The sequence below is a fragment of the Oryzias latipes genome, chromosome 20, assembly GCF_002234675.1.
Source record: "Oryzias latipes chromosome 20, ASM223467v1".
NCBI lineage: Eukaryota > Metazoa > Chordata > Actinopteri > Beloniformes > Adrianichthyidae > Oryzias > Oryzias latipes.
Window position 1 is genome coordinate 17,563,904 of NC_019878.2, and position 24,779 is coordinate 17,588,682.

Genomic DNA, 24,779 nt, shown 5'->3' on the forward strand with positions numbered 1-24,779 from the left:
TTTTATCAACATCAGCCCAGCTGTCTTCAACATGTGTTATTTTTCTCAGCTGTAGTAATAAGCAGCATGGCAGGGTAAAACCTAGATCCGGTGTTATATTCGTTGACTGGAAACCTCAGTGCCAGTTTGTTGATCTTGATAATCTAGCTTTATCTTTGGAAAAGAGCCAAATCCACTTCTATGGAAGTGGGCTGTCTCCTCTGATTGGATCACATGCAGCGTTTCTTCTCCTTTGTGATGATCGGAGAAGCAGGAGCACTCTGGCTGCAGAATCAAGGCCTTTCATGTTTGTTCTTTCCTGTAACTCTTGGTTTGTTTTAAAGGTTCAATAGGCTCATTGATTTTCCTGAGATTAAAGCCTTGTTGTCTTTATCTAAATGCCCAGCTGACCTCTCCTCCATTTGTCTAGATTTCCACCTCAGTGCTTTCAGGTTTTGTTTTGATGGAACATGAGTTTTAAAACCAAAGTGACCTCCTAATCTTTACAAACTGTATTTCATCCTCCTTCAGTCAGACATTTGCAGAATTTGCCTTTAATGTACAAGAAAAAAGGCTATGTGTACATCAATAAATAAATAGAGCAAAGACCTTAAACAACAGGAGGACTTCACCCCCACGGCTAACAGCTGCTAAAACCAGCAAGCATGTATGAAAAGTAACAGAAAATATATTTTGGTCTTTCTTTGTGAATTAGCAGATAAATGCACTTTTAAAAGAATTAAATTAAATAAACTTTGGAGTAGCAACATTTTGGATTAAGTGTCTTTAAAGACCCACTCCAGTGAAAATTGTGTTTTTGGTGTTTATGACATGTTGTTTGTTGCATTTATCTCATGATAAGGAACATATAAAGAAAATTAATCTTAACATGTCTTTATTCAAATCGCTGTGAATCAGGATTAAAAAACGGCTGTTGGAAAAAGCTTGTAGCAGTGGCTTAGTTACTACAACAGGCAGGCCATGAACTACTTGATCTGCTCCATTCCGGTGCATCCACTTGCAGACAAATAGATCCATGCACGTCCTCCTTTTCCCTGTCTGGTATCTGGCTCAAAACTGTTCGGCTGGATGGCTTTGATATTGCTCGCCGTTTTTGTTACATCGCTAATGTTGGGTGGGGGTGTGAGGGGCTGTAAGCTAGCAGGAATGCGGACAAACAAAGGAATGATGGGAAGTGTTGGCAGGTTTACACCGCGCCAACAATCCGACCCACATCCCAGAAGCGAATTTCTAATGATCACCTGAACTCTGCAGAAATTATGTTTGAGAAAACGACACAAGTTTTTGGATTTTGACTAAAAATGGCATAATTTTTGATTAAAACATCACTTGGAACACTTTTAGAATAGATCAACAATTATTGGAGGGAGAATTAAAGACATGCAGCTTTAAAAAAACAAAAGTAATATCGTTTCTATTTATGATATTACATTTATGATATTGTTCATGTGAGAAGATTTTGAGTTAAAAGCAGCTTTGTGATCATTTCCAAGAAGAGTCTAAACTGTTGTAGACATTTGACAAATGTTATTGTCATTGTTGCATGCACTCTAGGCTCTTAGATTACACAGGCACTCCTGAACTGTCCATTAACCCAAAGCCACTGAAGTCATTACTCTTCACTCAATCCGTGCAGTACAGGGAAAAAAAAGCCTTGACTTGAAGGTTGACTTTATTTTTAGTTTCTGTGAAAGCTCTCGTAGTAGCCACTTGCTATATCGAGGCTAATCAATGCAGCTGTAGATTGGCAGCTTTTGACAGAAAAGCTTTTTTTACGGTTATTTTTGGAATTCTTATTCTGGTTTTAGTGTGCTGGACCAAACACCTTTCTCTATTTATAGGTTTGTTTTGTGTGCAGCCTCTAATGGCTCTGTTTCTCCTGTCTGAGCACAATTTGGACTTTTTTAATAGATTTGTAAGTGCTGCAACGTTTAAACAAACAAACAAAGTGCAGCCTTTAAATTGATGCCCCCCAAAGCATTTTGGGTAAAATATAAATCCTGTACAAATCATTAATGCATGAGCGCCTACATTTATTTTATTTTATTTTCTTGTCCTGTCCAGCAACGGGGCAATCAGGAGTCCAGAGCCTCTTGTAGTGGACAGAGTCTTCTGTTACAAACGGTTATGGGAATTTTAGACACACAAGGAGTATATTCAATAAGCTCCTGTTGTGTTTTGGGCTAAACTTTCTTATTAATAATTATTTTATTAGTTCCTTCTTAGGTTTTTGGCTGGACAGAAGAGGGAGAGTGAAGTGACAGGGGGCAACATATGGTTAAATGAGAAGGGTTTAAAGGGTCACAGAAAGATATACAAAGACAGATGATTCAAAAACCCAAGAAGAACTACAAATAATATCACTAACTGATGTTAATATTTACCAAAGAGTAGACCTTTGTGCATAAAAACACACTCAAACATCTGCATTTAAGGGGGCATTAGATGGGAGGACCCGGGTCCTGTGTGTACACATGCACCCTGCAAGCGGCAGACGTGACCCCCGGTCAAAAGAGGCCCAGGCCTGGCCTCACGCTGCACACAGAGGGATGCACGCAAGCTCCTATTGTCACAAATGCATTTCTTGCCTCATTATTTCATCATAATTCCAAGAATTTATTCATCCCTGTGTTCCTCTGCAGCACCACCAAATATGGGGTTCTCACCTTTCTACCCCGGTTCCTGTATGAGCAGATCAGGCGGGCAGCGAACGCCTTCTTCCTGTTCATTGCACTCATGCAGGTAAAGAAAGCTGTACTCGCACAACAGCAGCTGCCAACACTGTGAGCTGCATCTCTGGTTTCACTTTGATTCTGTAGTCTGTTCAGCTTTTCCATGACTTATCCTGCTGAGTCTGTTGAAAAACTAGCCTTCTTGGGATGTTTATAGTAATTTGTTTCAGGAAAAATCCCCAAAGGAAAAAAATAACACATTTTTAGTTCGTTTTGATGCATTCTGAGCAACAATATACTATACTAAAGTGCTGGAGTGAGACAGAGTATAAACTGATTACGTTGTGTAATCAAATTACCATGTTTTTCCCCTAAACATTGATTCAGCAGAAATTTCTTCACTATATTTCACTATATTTTGGTACATTGATGCTCAAGCATTAAATCTAAATGATCTCCGTGTCAAATCCAGATTAAAATCCAAAGACTTCCTTGTCTAAAACAACTGATAAATATTTCACGAACTGGTCACTCTAAAGGTTACCTCTCCTGTTGTAGTCACCTGTTCAATCTTTCTCCATCATCAGCAAATCCCAGATGTATCCCCCACTGGTCGCTACACCACCCTTGTCCCGCTCATCTTCATCCTCACTGTGGCTGGGATTAAAGAGATCATTGAGGACTATGTGAGTTCAACATCAGTAACAAGATCCAGTTTGCCTCTTGAATCACTTGTAAATCTTTAAAGTAGCAGGTCAGCATAAGGTCACCTAAAAAGGAAACGAAATCTGATGGCCCTCCGTTTGTCTTGTTGCAGAAAAGACACAAAGCCGACAACACAGTAAACAAGAAGAAGACGACAGGTATAGTGAGTGAGCTCGTGAAGGTGCATTGACTGTTTGGGTTTCCATGTGTGCGCCTGCGTCTATTTGCTTGGGTTTTGTTTTCCTTTCATGCCTGGATGAATGGCTGGTGTGTGTCACTCATTGTGTTGCAAGCCACAAAAGTTTAGTGGCCATGAATTCTGCATGAGACGCGCTCTATAGGCTGACTGACGGCTGTGTTGTCCTTGTCTCTTAGTGCTGCGGAGCGGAGCTTGGCAGACGATCATTTGGAAACAGGTATCCCTATCATCACATAGTTCAGCTTTGGCTATCTCATGTTTCACTTGTCTGCTTTTTCTCCTTTCATTGTGTTCATTTGATCACATCAGCAGGAATGACATAACAGAATGAAGAAATCCTCATCAAGCACAAACTGAAATTGAGCTAAAACTTTAGTCACAGCCGCACTTATGGGTGGATACAGGCTGACTGTGGGCAAGAAAATAACCAAACCTGTATAGGGCCTGCACAAAATACTAAGATTGTAGATGGCTCGGTGAGTCAGTAGAACAGTGTCTGGCGCAAGGGCACCATTCGACTCATACGTGATAAGTGCAAGGAACTTACATTAGCCTCACAAATACTTCATGATACACTTACCACATGCACTACAATGGTAGGTTCCATTTTCATGACGTCCCCTAAGGTGGATGCAAGAGCCACAACACACCTGTGCTCCCTTGAAGTTGCGGCCGCTCCGCTCTACGACCCTCCACCGGCTGTCTGTCCATCCATCTTCTTCGGCTCATCCAGGACCGTGTTGCGGGGGCAGCAGTCTAAGCAAAGATGCCCAGACTTCCCTCTCCCCGGCTGCTTCCTCCAGCTCCTCTGGGGGGACCCCGAGGCGTTCCCAGACCCTCCACCCGGTGGGAGATGCCCGGAACATGGCAGGCATCTGGACCAGATGCCCGAGCCACCTCAACTGGCTCCTTTGATTGTGGAGAAGCAGCAGTACTACTCCAAGCTTCTCACCCTTTCTCTAAGGGAGTGCCCAGGCACCCCTCAGAGGAAGCTCATTTCAGCCGCTTGTATCCGGGACCTCATTCTTTCGGTAATGACCCAGAGCTCAAAACCATAGGTGAGTACTGGAACAAGGACCACATCGGACCAGCACAGAGGCCGCACGACGGCAGACGCCGCTCCAATCCGCCTGCCAATCTCAGGCTCAGATCTTCCCTCACTTGTGAATCCCAAGATACTTAAACTCCTCCACCTGGGGCAGGATCACTCCATCCTCTCAGAGAGGGCAAACTACCTTTCTGCGGTCAATCCAAAAACCTCCAGCACCCGTACGGGTCAACACCCCCCCCCCCCCCCCCATTCCACTGCATGTGACTAAGGCTTTAGCTGAGGAATGCTTGTATGTCAGAGTCCAACAATCTATTTCAGTTCAGTGCTTAACTGGTTTCAAAGATTAGTTTTTTCCTGCTGAAGGTCCTGTTTAACTAAACCCAGCTGTGCACAGCCACACTCCATTAGGCTGAATAAAGATCACATTTTTAGGGCTTGTTATGTTGGTGACAAGTGTGCTAAACAGGAATTAGGCTCTGTTGTTGCTGCCTGTGATGACATTTAAGAGAAGTTGTTCCAGCTGCTGTCCCAACCGATTAATGTCTGCTTTTGCTCTAAGAAACTGGTGTATGCTTTCTTTGAAACCCGTTGTATTTCCCATCAATGTTTTTTATTTCTTTACATTTAAATATTTACACTTTTTCCTGTTAATTCCAGTCAAGTTACAAGATTTAGAAATTGTTTTGTTAGTGGGTAAGAGTCTGAAATGTCCTTCAGTTGTAAAAGACAGTTTATCCAATTGCACATAAATAAAAATAAATGTTAGAATTAGCATAAGGAATGCTTTAATCATGTTAAAATGAAAGAAAACAACGACTAATCTTTGTTTATAGATCGATAATGCTGCAGATAAAACCCTCTAGAATTGCATTGCATATACCCCCTGCATGCTGGGATAACCATTTTTTTGCTGCTTCTCCAAAGGGACCAAACCTCCAGAATAATGGGCTTTATTGCTTTGGTCACAGCCGATGTAACATTTGCTGTGCTCTTGCTTGTCCACGTGTTTTTCCACTTAGCAGCTTTCTGAAGAGATTGCACGTCTTTTTACACCTCTCCTATGGGGTTATGGCTTTAAAAGGACTTTTAAAAAACCTCTCTGTGCATACCTGTGTCATGTTTTGTTCTTAAAGGATATATACACTGACAATTTGAATTTATAATATTTACATTTATAACAATTTATTCTATTTATTAATATTAGAAAGTTTCTATCCTGCATCTTGTCTTGAAATGTTAGTGCTTAATTAAACTTTTATCTATCCTAAAGCTGCTCATTTATTCTAATCTCTGTAGTCTAGTCTTGATGCAAACTTGCTGAACTCGCTGTGAAGTCATCAGAAGCTCTTCTCTGTTGTCTTCATTGTTCCTGGTCACTGATTAACCTGACTTCCTGGTTTTTTCTCTCTCAAACCTTTCTGTTTCGCCCCCTGCTCTGACCCCTGGTATCCCCCCCCCCTCTCTTGATGATGCACTGCTGTACTCTGGCCACAAGGTGGCAGTAGGTGACATTGTAAAGGTGACCAATGGCCAGCACCTTCCAGCTGATATGGTTATTGTGTCCTCAAGGTCAGACTTTGTTGTGTGTGTGACTGTGTGCTGTCAATCATAGTTGTTTTCTAATCATTTCCATATAAATGATTTTGATTACTCTTTTTTTTATGAACAATTTAGCCTCTTTAGGACAACTTGTTCTTTTTTTAAATCCTCTTAAAATAATCAACCTAAACTTTTTTTTTTTGTTTTAATGAATCATTTTCTTGATTATATACTTTAGTCAGTCATTAATCTACTTCCTGTCTTTGGTTTGAGGACTAATTTTAAGCTGTTGAGTGTTTTGATGAAGCTCCACCCTCCTCTCCACAGTGAGCCGCAGGCCATGTGCTACACTGAGACCTCTAACCTGGATGGAGAAACCAACCTGAAGATCAGACAGGTGTGACTTTGTTGGCAGGTTCCTGTCTTTTTGAAGGTCCTTCGTCTTCTCTGTCCTCTGTGTGGTCTTTCAGTGAACTTTCAGCTGCTTTCCATGTGGCTCTGTGTTTCTTTAGGGCCTTTCCCTCACGGCTGGTTTTCAGAGTCTGGAGGATTTGATAGTGCTGACTGGTCGTTTGGAGTGTGAAGGGCCCAACAGACACCTTTATGACTTCACTGGTACTCTGCGGTTGGACAGTCAAAAGTGAGTGAGATGCACGCGAAAATCTTTTCTTAGAAATAAAAAGTTTAAAGTACAGAATTATAAATTCTGATCAAACTTCTTGTTTTCACGTGAAAAGTAAAAGGAAAAAAATATATAAAATACTTTTTATGACCACCTAGGATGATCAGATAAGATAGGATAATCAGAATATGTGTAAGCAGACCATTAGAAATGTCACTGAAAAAAGTACTTTTTTAAAATAAATAAAACTTACATTAGAATGTAAGGCAAATAATGGAGAAGTTTAGGAAATGCCATAAAAATACATGCAACCCAAATGTTTAAAACTATTTCCTCACCATTTTTCCAACAGTCCTGCACCCCTGGGTCCAGACCAGGTGTTACTTCGTGGTGCTCAACTCAGAAACACCCAGTGGGTGGTGGGAATTGTTGTCTACACTGGCCATGACTCTAAACTAATGCAGGTAAAGCCTGTTCTAAGGCTTTAAAATCCTTTAAAATGGCAAAATCTAGTTATTTAAGTGCCTAAAATGCTAAATGACTTTTGAGGCTTTTGTAATATTCTTTCTATTTATATTTTTGGTCTCAGTTGTCTAAATTAGAATTTTTTTTTGAACACATTTAGATTTTGGAGGTTTTTTTATTGGGTTATTAAAACCTGTATATTTAAATCCTATTAACTTTTTTATTTTTTTTTAAACAAAGGAAGCCGTTTGCAATTCAGCAGCATGGCTGTTATTATTTATCTTTTCTTGTTTAATGACTTTTTCACCTCCTAGAACTCCACCAAGGCTCCGCTGAAACGCTCCAACGTGGAACGTGTGACAAACATGCAGATCCTGGTTCTGTTTGGTATCCTGCTGGTCATGGCATTGGTCAGCTCTGTGGGTGCAGCCATCTGGAACAAAGTTCACACAAAGGCAGCTTGCTGGTACCTGTCCCCAGCAGGTGAGCACACACACAGATGAAGAACAACAGGAAACATGCAGGGTTGCAGTTTCTTAACGAGGACATTCTGTGTTTGATATCAGACGACATCTCGACCAATTTTGCATACAACCTGCTGACGTTCATCATCCTCTACAACAACCTGATCCCCATCAGCCTGCTGGTCACGCTGGAGGTGGTGAAGTTTATACAGGCGCTCTTCATCAACTGGGTGCGAAGAGTCTTTGTTCCAAATTTGTATTTTTTACAAACACAATCCATAGGCTCAATTTTTCACTAAGCTGCTTCGTTTTTTCCACAGGATGTGGAGATGTACTATTCAGAGACGGACACCGCAGCCATGGCTCGAACATCCAATCTTAATGAAGAACTGGGCCAGGTGAGTTCCTCATCCTCCTCAGTACTGCTGGCTGCAGAGAAGGAAACTGATGTACTCAACAAAGACTTTATTTTTTATAAAATTCCTGACACAAATCCTATTTTCTGTCTATTTTTCAGGTGAAATACCTGTTTTCTGACAAAACAGGAACTCTGACGTGTAACATCATGCACTTTAAAAAGTGCACAATTGCAGGAATCACCTATGGGTCAGTGTTCTTTTGATTCGCTTCTAGACCCACTCTAATGAAAATTGTCTTTTGGGGTTTTTTAATATGTTTTTGTGGCATTTTTCTCATGAGACAAGACATCCAATAGCATATCTGAATATTTGTTAATTCAAAATTTGTGAATCAGGAGCATATGCAAAAATGTCCTTAGAAAAATCTTGTAGGTGTGACGTAGGTGCTACACCTTGATTATGATTATGTCGTTTTTTTGGCGGAAAACGACATAATCGTAATTAAAAGACCACTCTGACCACTTTGACAATAGATCAAAAGATGATCTGAGTGGGACTTTAAACAAGACATACTGTATATGACAACTGAAGGCTCACACATTCTTTTTGTACTTTAGTTTTTCGGTTTACTCTTGTTGAAGTTCTATAGTTTAGGCTGGTTTTGTATGCAGAAGTAAAGAAAGAGACCTTGTAGCGTTTTATTTTTATCTCTTCTGCTTTTACCTTTCTTTTTGCATCTGCAGCCACTTCCCTGATCTTGACTGTGATCGTTCGATGGAAGACTTCAGGTGAGTAAACTGCTTCTTTCATCCATCTGTATCTTCACTTTAATCTCTGCTTTATTAAATATACAATGGGTCATAACAATGAAGCAGAGTCTTTAATCAGTCTTTTTTTTTTTTTATTAATTCCACATTTGAATGAAATCTTTTCCTTCCATTTTTTTACTGTCAGTAATTTGCCGTCCAACAGCCACAACTCCACAGAGTTTGACGACCCGGCCCTCATTCAAAACATTGAGAAGAACCATGTAGGTCTTTAATCAGTGAATTAGTTGATTAAAACCAGGTAGAATCTGCAGGTAAATTTCTGGTTTTGTGTGTTTTTAAATTTTCCAGCCCACATCACCGCAGATCTGTGAGTTTTTGACGATGATGGCAGTGTGCCACACTGTGGTACCAGAGAGGGAGGACAACCAGATCATCTACCAAGCATCCTCACCAGATGAAGGAGCGCTGGTCAAAGGTGCCAAGGGACTTGGCTTTGTCTTCACAGCGAGGACCCCACATTCAGTCATTATAGAAGCTGTGAGTGTTTGCAGCATCCAACCCCCACCACCAAGAGTCCCGGCTGCTTTTTAAGCTGATGCTGACATTTTCTGCATATTTCAGAGAGGGAAAGAGATGACCTACGAACTACTTAATGTGCTAGAGTTTTCCAGGTAAGCCTATGTGTGGTTTCTCAGCAGTTTAATGAGGATGGATTAAAATAAACAATGTGCTGAAGCAGGAACCATTGCTTCTTTCACAGTAACCGTAAGCGCATGTCTGTCGTGGTGAGGACCCCCAACGGGAGGCTGCGGCTGTATTGCAAAGGAGCCGTAAGTTTACATCAGCCTTGATTCTAGTACTAATGCTCGCTGCATATGACAGTGCAGAATGTCTCCTCTTTTTCAGGACAATGTTATTTTTGAGCGCTTACATGAAGCATCACAATACAAAGAGTTAACGATTGCACACCTGGAACAGTTTGCTACTGAAGGTAAGAAAATAAGGCAGAGGTGCAAAGCTATGTTTGTTTTTAGTCTTAGCTGCTTATTAATCCATTTTTACAAACACAAAGTCTAGTTGTGCTTTTGCTTGTTTAAATGTTTAATGGTTTTTTTAGGCATTTGTTAATTTTTTTTAGCTTTCCACATTTCTTTTCAACTTTATAGGTCCAATTAGTACTCATAACTTTTCCTAAATGTAGGTTAGAAGGATAAATGTCTTTATTTCAACTTTTAAATGAAAAAACATAACCTTCCCTTAAAAAGCTGTATCTTCATGTTTTTTTGAGAACATTATTTTTTTCCCATTTTTTTGCCGACTCAGGCTTAAGGACGCTGTGCTTTGCGTATGTGGACCTGGAGGAGGGCACCTATCAGGAGTGGCTGAAGGAATACAACAGTGCCAGCACTGTGATCAAAGATCGGGCGCAGAAACTGGAGGAGTGTTATGAACTCCTCGAAAAGGTAAAACAAACAAAACATATTTCGGTCTTTAATTCTATGCATTGGTGTCCCGTAAACATGCAGGAAATGCAATATGAAGCTCTTAAAGTGTCAGTGAAACATCTTAAGTTCACAACCTGACGTAATGTACATGTTTTCAAGCTAGTTTATTGTTAAATGTTGGGTGATAATTAATTTACTATTAATTTTTTTTATAAAAAAGATAAAAAGAAACGTTAAAAAAAGATGTCATAAAAAATTGTGGGAATTAAGAAGGCAGTTTTCTTCACAGTTGTATATATTTTACTCTTTTTTTCTTTTTTCAAATTTAGACACTTTCTTTAGTTGCCAGTAGGTGGCAGAGTGACTTTACTATTTCCATCCTCTGTTCCAGGGTATTATCATTATAACTAGTTAGAAATTTAACTAGATCTAATAATCTCAGTGAAATTAATTAGATTTTTTTTAAATTAAATGTTCTTCTTGGTCTATGTTGGCTCAAAAAGTAGAAACATAGATGGAGCAAATACTTAAGCAAAATGATTCCTTATCTGTGGAAACCAAAGATATGAAAAAAATGGGGTTGGGGCGAAAAAAGTATGTGAAGAGAAATGAAAAAAGAGGAAACGAGACGAGGAGGAGGTGATCTCTGACTGGGAGACCATAAGGGTAATTGCCTGCCTCAGCCTGCCAAAAGCCCCATAAAACCTGAAGTCAACAGCACAGCCGTGTTACCTCGTGTGTTTCTGTCCGTCTGTCTAATAATGTGCATTTAAATACTAAACAAATTGAAGCAAGGCTGAAAAAAGTAATGGGTTACTTCTTGGCGCCTTGGAACAAACATTTAAAATGGGCCACTTATCCAACTGAGGTGAACCCGTTGGCATCGCTCCCCTCCCAAATTCAATTTGTGTGATGTTCACAGAAGACCCCTCTAAGTCTGGTGATGCCTTGGCCTAATATAATTTCTTGTAATTTTGTGAATTTTTACTAGTTTTTCTGTGATGTTTGGCTGTCATCTAATTACCTGTCATTATCTGGTCCTCTGTTGCAGAACCTGATGCTGCTGGGGGCCACGGCCATCGAGGACCGTCTCCAGGCCGGGGTGCCAGAAACCATCGCCACTCTGATGAAGGCCGACATCAAGATCTGGGTTCTAACGGGAGACAAGCAGGAAACGGCCATCAACATAGGTGAAAAAACACTTCAGCTTCATAGTGGGCGGAATGCAGATTTACAGACTCTGTGCACAGAATCAGATTCAAATAAACTAAGAGGTTAGAATAATATGGACTTCAATATGTAAAAAAAATGGCCAGTGTAGTCAGTATGCAGGGAGGATGTACAAAAAGTTGATGTGTAAGGTGTAACTGAGCTTCATTTTAAAACAGGAGCGTTGTCAGACGCAATCCCATACCGTTGACTGTATATGAGAACTGGATTGAGTGAGTGTGACGTCCCCCGTAGAAAATGGCTTCAAGTATATTCAATGCCATTTTTTTTGCAATATGGACTCTGTCGTGTTGCAGCCAGAGGTTGGTCGGACTCATCTTTTCCATGGCAACCACTTTCACCAATCAGGAAGGAACCTGACCACATGGATTTACTGAGACATCTGATTGTCCAGTTTATAACTTGAATAACTTTGGACTGTAGAAAAAATAGAATGGAAAATGGAAAAAAAATGAGAATTTCTAGGAAGATGTTAAAAAAAGGTAGCAGAGCTTGAATGTTTATTCTGACAGATACAATGAGTATTAGCTCTTTATTTCTAAATAGAAGTGTATGGGATTTTGGAACGCCATGGGGGGAGGGGCCAGTTTTCATATACAGCCAATGCCACACATGTACGGCAGCATTTCTTTGTCATCGGCCAGGACAGAGGGATTCAGGAAAAAGTGTTCAATAAAGGATTTTAGATTTACAGCTCTTCATGGGACATTTTTTTCCACACGTTTTGTGTTTAAGTAAATCGAATCCGTCCCTTATCCTCTGCCTCCCACCTTTTTTGTTTCTCAGGTTACTCCTGTCGTCTGGTGACACACGGCATGTCCCTCATCATTGTCAACGAGGACTCTCTGGATGTGAGTAGATGTTTCTGTGGGTCCCTGCCCCAGGGAGGAGGTTAGGGGGCGGGGCTTTGAGTAGGTTACCGTGAGAACTTGGGTGTGGTTTTGCAACCAGGTTGGTGGGTGGGGCTCTTTGTGTGGTCGCAGGTGCAGATGATTAAAGTCTCTGATGTCCCCTTTAGAGAAGTGCCTTTAAAAAGATTGTGTCCTGTAAAAAAAAAAGGCTCTCAGAGCATTTTTACTCGTTTCAGCTTCACGTCTGTTTAGGTTCTGTGGGCTCCTCTTAGAGAAAGAACTGAAACTTTCCTTGTTTTTGCTCCCAATTTTTGTTCTGTGCATCCAAGCTTCATGTGTTGTTGCTTTAACTAAGCCACTGCTGATTGCTGTCATGCGCCTTCAAGTCTTGCACGCAATTTCCTGGAAACATTTTTTTCTGCTCACGTTTTCTGAAGTTGTTTATGTGAGCGATGCTGGAGATTACGCCTAGTAAATGTCCTGCATTGTGTTCCACTGTCAGTTTCAAGGCCCAAAGCGTGTATTAAACATAAATGCAGAGAAGCTTATGTATTTCTCGCTGCACAGCTGGTGGGTGTCGGGAACCTGAGCTTGTACATTAATTACGTTTGTCTACAGCAGGACCAGCGTGATCCTGGATCTGGTTAATGGGGGATCTAATTTAAGAAGGCTTTAACTGGATTTTTTAAGGTTAACGGTTCTAGTGAATTGACTTCATGTGAACTTTCACACCTATCAAAGGTTGCCCGACGGTTCTCGGTCAGTATGCATGGACACGCAGACTCTGCATAAATGAAGTTAGACAGGGTGAATATTTAGCTCTCGGCTCATTAATGTACTTTAGACTAACAGTTAGCTGTTAAGGAAGCACAACAGTGTGAAAACTGTTGGAAATGCTCCATTAAGCAGATCATTCTGAATACAGTTTTCACATTTTTGCTGTTTGTGTGAGATTAATTACAGTTCAAAGTATGCTATAGGGTAATGTAATCACCAGGGAACATTTACTTTGAATACATGATTATAAGCAAAGATCTTTGTTTTGTACGGTGGCCCTGAAAGTCCAAATCATATCAACAAATCACTCAATGCAGAAACGTATTAAAGGTCACAATGACCCATAAAAAAAGCTAAAAAAATTATGAAAAGCATTACATTTTAGAAATAAATACAAAATTCCAGAAACCAAAACGTTGAAGCCATTTCGGTATAGTTATTTCTACAAATCAAAAGGTGAACAAACGTTATCATCCAATCAATGACATCCCATAATACCCATTATCTACCCTTTCCGGTTTGTTATTTTGTTTCATTTTTTAACCTTTCATTTTGATTTTTGGGAAATAGTTTTTGTTTTCCGAAACACTTTTTTAAAAATTTTGTGTTATTGTGTCTTTGTTGTGATTTTAATTATGTTTTTGCATTGAGTGGTTTGTTGGATGTGATTTGTGAAAGTGCTGAACAAGTGTGTAGCTTCCAGATGTAGCAGAGTCTACAGCTGGTTTACACAACCAAAACAGTAGACTTTTTTTGTCTTTTCACGCTGCAGCAACACAATCCAGGTAAAGGTGGAAGACGAAAAGTGACTCCCACTTATCTCACTCTAAACGGGGTCTTTGTCATTACTGTAAATGGCTCCAAGGTGTCTCCTATAGATAACTATATGTAATCCAGAGTTTAAATTTGGAGGTGTGGCGTTCTGTCTGTGCAGCTATGGTCGGGTCAGATGTAGATGAAAGCCACTCGTACATAGCTCAACGCCTATCTATCATGCACTTAAAATAACTCTGCCTCTCCACGCGTGTGTGTGCCAGTCTGTAAGTCCAACCTGCGCATGAGTGGAAACAGAAGCTGCTTATCAAAACCTCAGCGCTGGCCTTCCTTGTTTTCAGTTTGCGAGACTGAGTATGTGTCAGAAGATGAAAGCTCCTACCGTTACGTCTGCTTTTATAATTCCTTCTGGACAGATTTAGTCAAATTTTGCCAGAAACGTTTGCATTCAATTCCACAATTCCTCTTTTTGCCTCCATCAGAGCTTTTTTGTAGTGCATTCAGAATGCATGCAGCAGATGCAGCTGCTCCTTCTGGACCAAGCCATCCTCTCTTCCGTGGCATCTTCACACCATTACCTCTTCAAACCCACCCCCCTTAGAGACAGGAAAAATGCACAATAAATGGAGCGTTAGAAACGACAAAAACAAGGAACTAAACATGTGTGTTTATGTATTTGGAAACACAAGAATGTGTTTGTGAATAAAGCAGGGGAAGTGTTTATTGTACTTCATGTGTGAGATGAATAATCTGGAGAGGAGGAGAGACTGAGGGGAGGGGGGGACGTCTGGCGCATCTGTATGAGGCCGATGAATGAGCGGTAACGCGATCTCCTTTTGGTGCTCCTCTTCATCAAAACAAGCCCCGGGAGCAATTCCTTCTGGGTAAACTGTTTGTGACCACTGAAGCTGTGACGAGCGCCATCTGTCACCTCCGGATCACTTGCCACACACAGACTGTCACAAATCTTTGTTCTGCTATTCATGTTGTGGTTGATGTAGAAGAATGTATGAGCACGTAAACAAACTGGTTTCTCTACGCTAAGCTTCACACACCCTTCACTCCAAATTAAGTAGCATATGGTTTCCCTGGTCAGCTTGATAGTTCCGAATATATGTTTCGTCAAACTTTCCCACAATCCACTGGCCCTCGTCATGCTGCCCGCAGAGCAACCCTTAAACAAACAACGTCTTTCTTCTGGCCATTAATCATTTTTATGCTTGCGCACAAACACACGTGTTGCAGTGCCTCAGCTCGTCTTTGTAGCTGGCGGTTCAGGTCCACGGTGTGCCTATCTGTGCGTTTCTGGCTCAGGCAGCAGCAGATGTTGCTGTTTGCACAGATGTACTGTCTGATAATTAAACGGGATATTAAATCTTAGTTGCGACAGAATCCGTGCTGTAAAAATGAGCAGGTCTTTTGCGTTTCCTTTTTACTCTGCAGTCATTTCCTCTGTCTGGCTTACAATGCCTGCTTTCTGTCCCCCTTCCTCTACTCCTGGTTGTTTTTTACTAAATCCGTTTTTGTGTATTTCCTTTAGTGAAATTTGCACTTTGAAGTGGGTGGCCTGGAAAGAATCACCATTTGGCTTTCCCTGTCATCCTTGCGTTATCCAATTATGAATACGATTAAGTAAAAAAGAGCCAGACTTATGTTTGTTCGTATTTGTTTCAGATTATACGACATCTTACTCAAAACGTAACGATGATCTGTGACATGTCAGACTTGCTCTGTGGTTCACATAGTTTGTCATCCAAATGTATGGCAGATAAAATTCCTAACAGAATGGCTTGTGAACCTTCAAATATGCACAGATTTGTGGCATTCTCTTTAAGTCAAGGCCAGATGCTTATGGATAACCAACATTTAGTTTGGAAAGTTAATTTCCTCCTAATGAGATCTGTTGTATTGCAAGAGCTGCAGACAGATCCTTTTCCTGCTGTTGCCTTAAAGTCCCACTCCGATTATCTTTTGAACTGTTTTTAAAAGTGTTCCCACTAGGCCTGCACAATATACCGCAAATTTATCGTTATCGCGACATCAAGCTGTGCAATATGCATACTGCAAAAGATGGCGAAAATCGCAATAAATGGTTACCTTGACCTTTGTGCTATCCTAGGCACTTTAACATTGGGAGTGGGGTCATCTAGACCCACTAGACAGTGCTCTGAACCTTTTTTCTTCAATAATTTGTGATCTTCACTGGTGTCCATGGATTACATGAAATCTTTCCACCTTTATCCACCTTTGTCATGGTAGGAAGAACACGTCAAAGTAAGGGAGGGGTCATCTAAGATAGCACAAGGGTTAAATGTGCTAAAACAAACTCATGGCAGCTTGAAATATTGAATAAATGAAATAAATCCCTTTATGCATTTAACCAATCGGAAGGACCCGTTTACGCTGTTGATCAATCAAATTAGCCCTTTTATGTTTGATGTTTGCCTCCTATGTCGACAAGGGTCATTTGGAGTATAATTTTTATAGTGTTGCATTGAAATGGAAATTATGTTTTTGGTTGTTTTGCTATTTGTTTATATACCGCAAATTATATCGTTATCGCGATATTAATCACCAATATCGCATATCGCGAGTTTTCCTCATATCATGCAGCCCTAGTTCCCAGTGATATTTTTAATTGTGATTATACTGCTTTTAGCAAAAAACTAAAAGCCAGTGAATTTCTAGGGCATAGTTTCTGCAGAGCGGCAGGAGTTCCTGGCCCCATTCCTGCTGCTAAGAGCTCTCTGTTAACACTCTGTCCCCCTAGCTTACAGCCCCTCACAACCCCAACCTAACATTAGCGTTGAACCAAAAACGGAGAGCAATATCGGAGCCATCCAGACGCACAGTTTTTAGCCAGATGCCAGCTCAGACGAGGAAAATGATGACGGTAATTTATTAGTTTGTCTGCAGGTGGATGCATAAGAATGGAGTAGGGCAAGGAGATTTGTATTTGCTCCTGATCATCACAATTTGAATAAAGAAATTTTCATAAAATGCTTTTTTTAATCTTAAATTCTTTTATAAATATATGTACTCCAAATAAAAAACGGCAAAATAACATTTTAAAACGGCAAAAACAGGAACAGAAATACCATTTTTTAAATTTTCTTAATATATGTCCGCCATCATCAGAAAAATGTTACAAGAACACGTTAAAAACACTAAAAAGCTCAATTTTCATCCATTCAGTCATTAAACAGGACAAAATTTTGCATGAGAAAGATGTCAGTTTGGCTTTTCTTGTGATCTTCTTTTTTTTTATTCTTTCTCTTTTTCAAAGTGTTAATGGATCATAGTTAGCCATTGTTCCATGTTTACACAGTATTTTCCTGTCAGAAAGATTCAGTTTTGTCTAGACTTGCCATGGTGTAAGAGGCTAACTAATGCTGCTACAGCTAAGTGGTGTTCATACTTGAGTTACTGTTTTAATTGCTGATGGCTCTCTGCGGGATTATCCTGGCTTTTCCAAATGTGTCTCTACTGGTATCCAAGCTTTATCCAAACCTGCTGCGACAAGTTCCAAGAACCAGAAACCTTTTGTGGCTGAGTATTTACACAATCTCATACACTACAAGGGAGTCAAAAATATTTTGGTGATTCCCTACAGAAAATTCTACATCTAAAATCTTTTTTTAGACACCTTTTTTCATGAATGAAGTTTATTCTACAACAAACCGGTTGTTTTTTTTTTTTGCTCACTAATGTGAAGATGAGCCCAGAAATCCCATGTATGCACCCATTACCCTTTAAATGTTTACAGGCTGAGATGTTCTCATGTTTTTAGCCCCCTCTTTAAACGACACACAGGCATCCTGCATGCATGAGAACAGAGACGCATCCCCAGCCTCTTAAGAAACACCGACAACCTATCATCTTCTTTTAATCCTTTCATTATGTTTTTGTTTTCCTTCCCCCTGTTTGGGGAAAAGGTGAATGCAAACAGGAATTCCGGCACACAAAAAAAAACACAGCCCCAGGCTGAGAAAACAAGAGCGCCGAGTTTTTTGGGGAAAATGAAGGCGTTTGCATCTGTGCAGAGGTTTTTGGCACAAAGTGCAGCTACATAGTTCAGGTGACTGTGTCGCATACGGTGCCTCCTCCCTGTGTTGTGTCTTGTTCATGCTGGTTTGAGGACAGAAAGGTCACTTCTCTGTGGGTCACCGAATTCCTTCGGGTCAGACGGCCGCCAATAACCCACTGTGACAGACTGATGGATCCCTAATGGCTTCAAAACTTTTTGCACTTAAGTGCGCAGATTAAGTGTCAGGTGTTTAGGTTGCCACTCTTGATTAATATAGACTGAATTTTATAGCAAAAAAAAATCTAAAATAGTTATTTAGCTCCTTTTTTGAACTTTATTTGATTTTTTTTTCTTAAATTATTTTGATGATTAAAACCAGATCTAACAGATTCATAGAAAGTTATTTTGAAAGCATCATCAGACATGTAGGATTTAGACGTATGATGGCGGTGAGAGTTGTAGCGTGCCTACTTCTCCACATGGACTTCATTACATCTCCGTTGGGTGATTATTTTCTTTATAAATCCCTGTTCCTCTATTATCTAAAGCTCCATCAAAACAGCCCCTGCCTCCTGCCCTGCAGGCGAACTGCCATTTACACAAACACACAGACGCACGCTTTGCCTTTACAAAAGAATTAGGCATTTTTACTCATCCAGAACAATATTTCAGCACATTCATCTTCCTTTTTCTAGTCTTTTGCTCTTGATTTTCCGCCACCGCTGTCGGGAGCAGCAGCTACAGGAAGGAGAAATCCAGGATTTAATTGGCTGATTTCACATGCCTGCAAGACCTCAGAGGATCAACATGTTATGATGATGTCTAGAACAACTGTGAACTTTATATTGGGGTACTTAAATGTTCAGTTTACACAGAAGCAAATTGTTTCCCCAAGATGAAAGCAGAGTGTGCAACTATGAACACATGTCTCCCGTTTACTTACAAAGGTTTTGTCATTTAAATTAGTTTTTGTTCATCTGATTTTTACCCATTTGCATTTTCACCACAATTTAAACCTAAAATAATTGTACTTAAAATAAAAAATGTACGTGAAAGTTTACTCTCTTGAAGCATCGACTATGTCTGTTTTTAAAAATCCCCATCAGTTTTAGGCTATAGTTTAAAATATCAATAAAATATAATTAATCTAACTGGAAAATGCTGTTAAGATTCAATACATCTGTTACTTTTTTTTCGATAATTACTTTTATTTGTCAGGCAAAAGAGCTTTTATGTTGGTTTTTAACTCATTATCATATTTTTTGTTTCAGAATTGAAATGTGATAAACCTTTAATGGAATTCTGTAGAATCATAACCGAATCCCTTCATTAGTTTGTTTCAGTTGTGAGTTTTGTTTAAACATTACGTCTTTTAGGAGGTCAGATGTAAAGTAAGAATTTAGTTTTCACTTCCAACTTGCCTTTTTTTTTCTTTTTTTTAGTTTTTGAAAGAAACTCACTAGCACAGTGTGTTTTCCTCTTTCCTCTTACAGGCTACTCGTGCCACCCTTACAGCTCACTGTTCGTCTCTGGGAGACTCTCTGAGGAAGGAAAACGAGCTAGCACTGATTATCGATGGCCAGACGCTGAAGTATGCCCTGTCCTTCGAGCTCCGCCAGGCCTTCCTCGACCTGGCATTGTCCTGCAAAGCTGTGATCTGCTGCCGGTAAGCAAGAGTCCTTCAACACGTTCACGGTTAAGGCAACTTTGGGTCAGTTGAGGCTTGTTTGCACAGCCCATACATGAATAAAAGTGAAACCGGATTTACAGTGGAAACACGCAATAAAAAGCAAAGCTGTCTGCCTTTTTTTAAATCTCCACAAAGCAGCTTCGAAGGTGAAAATCCAACAAAAGCAAACACTTGATACGACCTGACGGCGTGTAAAGCCTAATTATAATGTATTTCTTTTCCATGCATGATAAATCTTTCAAAAAAAAGTTATGTTGAAATCTTCATGAAGGCCATCTCATTTATAGTTAAGCTCGACCGCATGGCGCATTCAGGATAATTCTCAGGCCGTGTTCTTGGTAATTTGCGACGGTGCCTGTTTGTGTGAATCTAAACAAAAGTGTAAGATTGTTCGGCTTTGAAAAGGTTGTTTGTTGCCGGCAGTCATCTGTGGAAGGAGGATGGTGTTTGTCTGGTTTGGTACACAGCAGGAGAACAGTAATGAAATGCACCATGCTGCAGTGAAATGTGCATGTTCAGGCCTTCTGCCGGTGTCCACGAATAAGGAAAAAAACAAACCCACTGTCACTGACATTTTACACTGATGTTCATAAAACATTTGGCGCATTCTCTCTTTTATTTGGGTCACGGTCCAGTCAGCACCAGCTGTAATGAACAGAAGTTTCCATTTGTCTTTTGTTGTGGGTTTGTGCGTGTTTGCACATGTTTGGGTGTAGCTGGGAGTCCAGCCTGTGTCTTCTACCCTTTTGATTTTTCTTCAGGCTTTTCCGTGCTTACCCAACTTGGCCTAAATCTACATTTTCAGCTTTATTTTATCCCAAACATCATAAGAATTTGTTTAAAAACACTTGTAAAGCATTTTCTCTCTTACACATTCTTTTAACTGCAAAAGAAAAGGCACCAAAATTAGAAACTTTTGAGGAAATAAACCGCCTGCGTGCACGATAAACTAAATGACTGTGTTTTTTTTGTTTGGCAGAAGGTGAACTTGGTTCCACTGGAATAATTAACATGTTTAATACATGCAAACACTGTTTTTTTTCTATTTGAGAGCCTTATTCAAGATATCTAGAACCTAAATTTCAATGTTACTGTTAAAAGGAGTTCCCCTGATTGTGCTCGACACATCATCATGTTGTTATATTTGTTCATTTGTTTACTTATTTATTTACTGTATTGTCTGCAGAGTAAAAATGGTCATTTAAAAGAAAATAACTAAAACTGACTTACTTTAGTGCTTCAGGCCCGAGCTGTGAAAACATCTTAAAAATTTAAAGCTTATAGGTCCATTTTTTTAACATTTAAAACAATTACTAACTGTTAGAAATTGAACTGCTGCAATGAACATTTTTCAATTAGCTGACCAACTCGGTCTAGGAACACATATTAAGGTAATGGTTGTTCTGACAAATAGAATGACTGAGTAATAGCTGTTTATTTCTCTATAGAAGTCAATAGGAATTTGGCTTCTTTCAACCAGCAGGCACTTCCTGTTTGGAACGCCAGCGGGAAGGGGGTCTCTCCATCCAGTTCTCATACAGCCTTCAGTCAATGTTGATGCCCCAAGTAGGGCACAAGCTTACAAATCTGTAAGAAATAAAATGCTAAACGATATAATTTTTTAAACCAATGCTGATCAGTAAAAGAAAAAGATCAACGTCAGTTCACCAGTTTCTTGTCATGAGGGTTAGCTTTACCATTTAGTGTCTGTGGGAAGTCTCGGATCCCGTCATAAACATTGTTCTGCACAAGTCCAATATTGAGCAGGTTTGCTGCGTGCGACTTTAGATTGTTTCCCACCTTTTCTTTGCATGTGATGTCTTGTAGGAAAATGTTCCCATATTACACATATTACTGTGTGCGTTCTGGCTAGGGCTGTGGGGTCAAGTGGACATGCACACATGGGTTCCTGACTTCTCTGTGAGTTTGTTTATAGGAGAACTTAGAGGCTGCTTAGTTTCTGCTCACTTCCACCACGAGGAGCACTATGAGTCTTTCATCTCACCAGCTCCGCTTTACACCATCCCCAACACTGTTAGCAGTGTTTGCAGGAAAACTAGAGGCAGAGATGAAGAGAGATTTTTGGTCCAACGCCAAGAGACGAAAGGACAGGAACTCGCTTCAGATGTAGAAACAGGAAAAAAAAATGCAAAAGCAGGCGCTGATCCCGTCCTTCATCAATTTCTGCAGATGTCAAAGCTCTCACAGAAGTATGAGTGGACTACATACTTTCATAATTTCATTTTTTCATAAAAATTATCGTGTTTTGTTGCATTTTCATGTGATGCCCAAATCAGCTGCTTATGATTACATTTTGTAACATTGTTATCGCTGATGGACAGAAAGAGGTCACGGCTTCTGCGGCGCTCCAGGACTTGGACCTGAGCGAAAAACAGTCATTCTCAGTATGACTACTCCCATTTTCCTACAAAATCTTCAGCGTTGACGTTACTTTAAACCCTCTGTTGATACTTTGCCCGATAAAGACTACACGTGCCAAAATAATTACAAAAATAAAAAAAAGACTGCATTAAAACCTCTATGAATTAATAGCCATTTAAGTAGCAATGTTAGCAATTGAATAGTTGACATCAATGAAACCAATGGGGGCTTTTAAAGTTCTAAATATTGATAATGACAGTACTTTTCTGATATTATTAAAATAAGATTAAATTGCAGTAAAGTGTTAAACTATTCATCAAACCCTCTGTAGTTTTTTATTCAGCATTTATTTCCATCACACCACTTTCCTCCCATGTGTCCATCTTCAGGACTTGTTTTCCCTGTAGTTTCCAGCTTGTAAATCTGACATTTTTAATTTGAAACTGTGTGCATGCAAATGTGGATAAAACTCTGCAGAAAAAACACTCTTAAAGCATTTTTCTACCAAAAAAAAAATATTGTTCAAGTGTTGTTTTCCTCTATCTTTTGCACATTTTCCTTGGACCTTTAATAAAAGAACATCTTGTATTTCATGGCTGATCAAACTATTACAAATGATTAAGCAAATGAACCAGTGACGGTGGACAAGTCCAGATATAGGAGACATGAAGGAAAAAAATGTGTAAAAAAGTTTGAAAAGGCAGAAAACAATCCATTAACCGGGTAATGGTAACAGTTTTTTTTTTAAGCTTCTAGACAGTTTTAACCAGTTTTAAAGTGGATTTTCTTTTTTATTTGCTTTTGACCACAGTGCAAACATAGCTTCTTTTTTTGTTGTTGCATAAAACAAGGGTAAAATAAATGGGCTTTTTTTTGTTTCTTTGTCAACAGCACCCAACTGGAAGTTCAGCATATTTATGAGACAAGGACTGAAGGTGTTGGAGTGTCATCATTTATCAATGAATACAGCGCATGTCACAATAAAGGAAGCAAAAAGAAAAGAAAAAAAAGTTACTGGTTTCCTTAGAAAAGGCACTTTACTGTCCTCTCAACAGCCAAAAGGGAGGCTGCTGTAATTGAGCCTGCCTGGTCCTCCATTGTCAAAAGAGACAGAACCAGTTATAGACGGAGGATCAGTAACACGGGTCAAGAGGGTGGAGTACCTCTGGAAGCTCCCTGAACACAGGCACTGCTTTCTGAAGCTCCTTTAGAAAAGTTCATGCAGACACTCATACAGTGTGCAAAATAAACATTCTAAGTGAGCTTTACCAAATTTTATTTGGGCAGAACAGTAAGTCATTGTTCTCTAATACCCACTGGAAACCAGTAAGCAGCTTCTCAACAACCGTTTTTCCCTTTCAGCTGATTCTCTCCCTCAGATGTCGTCTTATTAGCAAATATATTTACGTCTTTCCTGTTTCCTTAGGAGCTTCTTTAATCCTCCCGTCTTCTCCCTGCCTCTAATTTCCTTCAGGTACAGGCAGCTGCCTACATTTAACATCCAAGTATTTCCATCTGTTCTCCGCAGAGTTTCCCCGCTGCAGAAGTCTGAGATTGTGGACATGGTGAAGAAACACGTGAAAGCCATCACGCTAGCGATAGGTGACGGGGCGAATGATGTGGGGATGATTCAAACCGCTCATGTCGGAGTGGGAATCAGCGGCAACGAGGGCATGCAGGCCACCAACTCCTCTGATTACTCCATTGCACAGGTGGGAGCAGGTTAATTTATAGGTCTTATAACGTGAATTCAGAACAGCAGGTTTGTTTCTCCGCCATCTAGTTGTCTTTAGGCACTAAGTCCTGTCTGCCTCACATTCACTTGATCCTGGTCTTTAACCTTTCCTCGGGGGAGTAAATGAAAGGAAAATTAACTGAAAGGGTTCACTGAAGGATCATATTATCAATGCCTAGGAGGGCTGCCGTCAGAGAAAAAACTACTTCAGCATTTTAAGAATTCATTTTCTCTCGCAATCTGCTTCTTTTTTCTTGGCTGTTAAAATTTTCCAACAGTGTATTGTAACCAAGCTTGAATAAAGCTACAATGATTGTACAATTTCACTGAGCAAAAAATAAAAAAGGTTATGAGGGATTTTCCAAAAACTTTATTAGGAATTTGAGTTTCCCTGCGTGAATTTCATCACCTCAGTGTTAAAAGTTGCTGAACATTAATAGAATGTGTAAAAAATGATAATCTTCAAATCGATCTTTGAGCAGAACATAAAAACAAAACTTGTTGGAAAATACAGCTACACAAATCCCCAAAAATCTACATACAAATAAAGAGGAATTTAGTTCTGCACAAAAGATGCCAAAAAGGGTATTTTTATTGGAATTTTAAGACTGCCTCTTCTTCAAGCACAAGTTTTTCTTTTGGCTACAGATTACTTTTGCTGGTAAACTGCAAAAAGAGGTAGTCTAAAGAATAGGGGGGGGAAAATAATCTTAAGAAGAAAATCACTACCAAAATTATCTGTCCATGCAGCAAGTCATTTGCACCTAACAAGAAGTCTTATAATATAGCAAAATCTATAAACAAGAAGGTCCACACAAAAATTTAAAAAGGGAAAGATAAGCTAAAAAAGTTAACTGTTGGATAGAATTACTTCAAATTGAAAGTTATACAGCCCAATATTAAGTATTTTTGGCTTGTTCCATGCAAATGGTTTGTATTTTTTGAGTTTTATGTGTCCAATTGTTGTTTATTTTGATTAATAGGTAGAAATATCTGATTTTAGAAGGAAATATGAACGAAAT

At 39.7% G+C, this 24,779-nt stretch overlaps 1 protein-coding gene across 9 annotated transcripts in view; it reads left to right on the forward strand.

Annotated features, from left to right (window-relative positions):
* atp8a2 (ATPase phospholipid transporting 8A2) overlaps nucleotides 1–24,779 on the forward strand; it is a 47,542-nt gene that overhangs the window by 10,514 nt on the left and 12,249 nt on the right. For 7 of the 9 annotated variants that reach the window (XR_002872355.1, XM_023950229.1, XM_023950230.1 and 4 more), the window contains 23 exons: nucleotides 2,643–2,742; nucleotides 3,260–3,358; nucleotides 3,490–3,535; nucleotides 3,753–3,793; nucleotides 6,123–6,196; nucleotides 6,494–6,563; nucleotides 6,679–6,806; nucleotides 7,141–7,252; nucleotides 7,568–7,736; nucleotides 7,820–7,947; nucleotides 8,038–8,115; nucleotides 8,235–8,323; nucleotides 8,820–8,864; nucleotides 9,031–9,106; nucleotides 9,195–9,383; nucleotides 9,468–9,517; nucleotides 9,607–9,676; nucleotides 9,753–9,837; nucleotides 10,170–10,309; nucleotides 11,343–11,481; nucleotides 12,308–12,372; nucleotides 19,444–19,616; nucleotides 23,551–23,734. Coding sequence is in view for 8 of the 9 variants with exons in the window: in XM_023950229.1 (XP_023805997.1) it covers nucleotides 2,643–2,742; nucleotides 3,260–3,358; nucleotides 3,490–3,535; nucleotides 3,753–3,793; nucleotides 6,123–6,196; nucleotides 6,494–6,563; nucleotides 6,679–6,806; nucleotides 7,141–7,252; nucleotides 7,568–7,736; nucleotides 7,820–7,947; nucleotides 8,038–8,115; nucleotides 8,235–8,323; nucleotides 8,820–8,864; nucleotides 9,031–9,106; nucleotides 9,195–9,383; nucleotides 9,468–9,517; nucleotides 9,607–9,676; nucleotides 9,753–9,837; nucleotides 10,170–10,309; nucleotides 11,343–11,481; nucleotides 12,308–12,372; nucleotides 19,444–19,616; nucleotides 23,551–23,734 (2,350 nt within the window). In the remaining variant the exon portion in view is untranslated. Of the gene's footprint in view, nucleotides 1–2,642; nucleotides 2,743–3,259; nucleotides 3,359–3,489; nucleotides 3,536–3,752; nucleotides 3,794–6,122; nucleotides 6,197–6,493; nucleotides 6,564–6,678; nucleotides 6,807–7,140; nucleotides 7,253–7,567; nucleotides 7,737–7,819; nucleotides 7,948–8,037; nucleotides 8,116–8,234; nucleotides 8,324–8,819; nucleotides 8,865–9,030; nucleotides 9,107–9,194; nucleotides 9,384–9,467; nucleotides 9,518–9,606; nucleotides 9,677–9,752; nucleotides 9,838–10,169; nucleotides 10,310–11,342; nucleotides 11,482–12,307; nucleotides 12,373–19,443; nucleotides 19,617–23,550; nucleotides 23,735–24,779 lie in introns of those variants that run through there. The other 2 variants (XM_020712405.2, XM_023950235.1) reach the window with 2 other exon arrangements.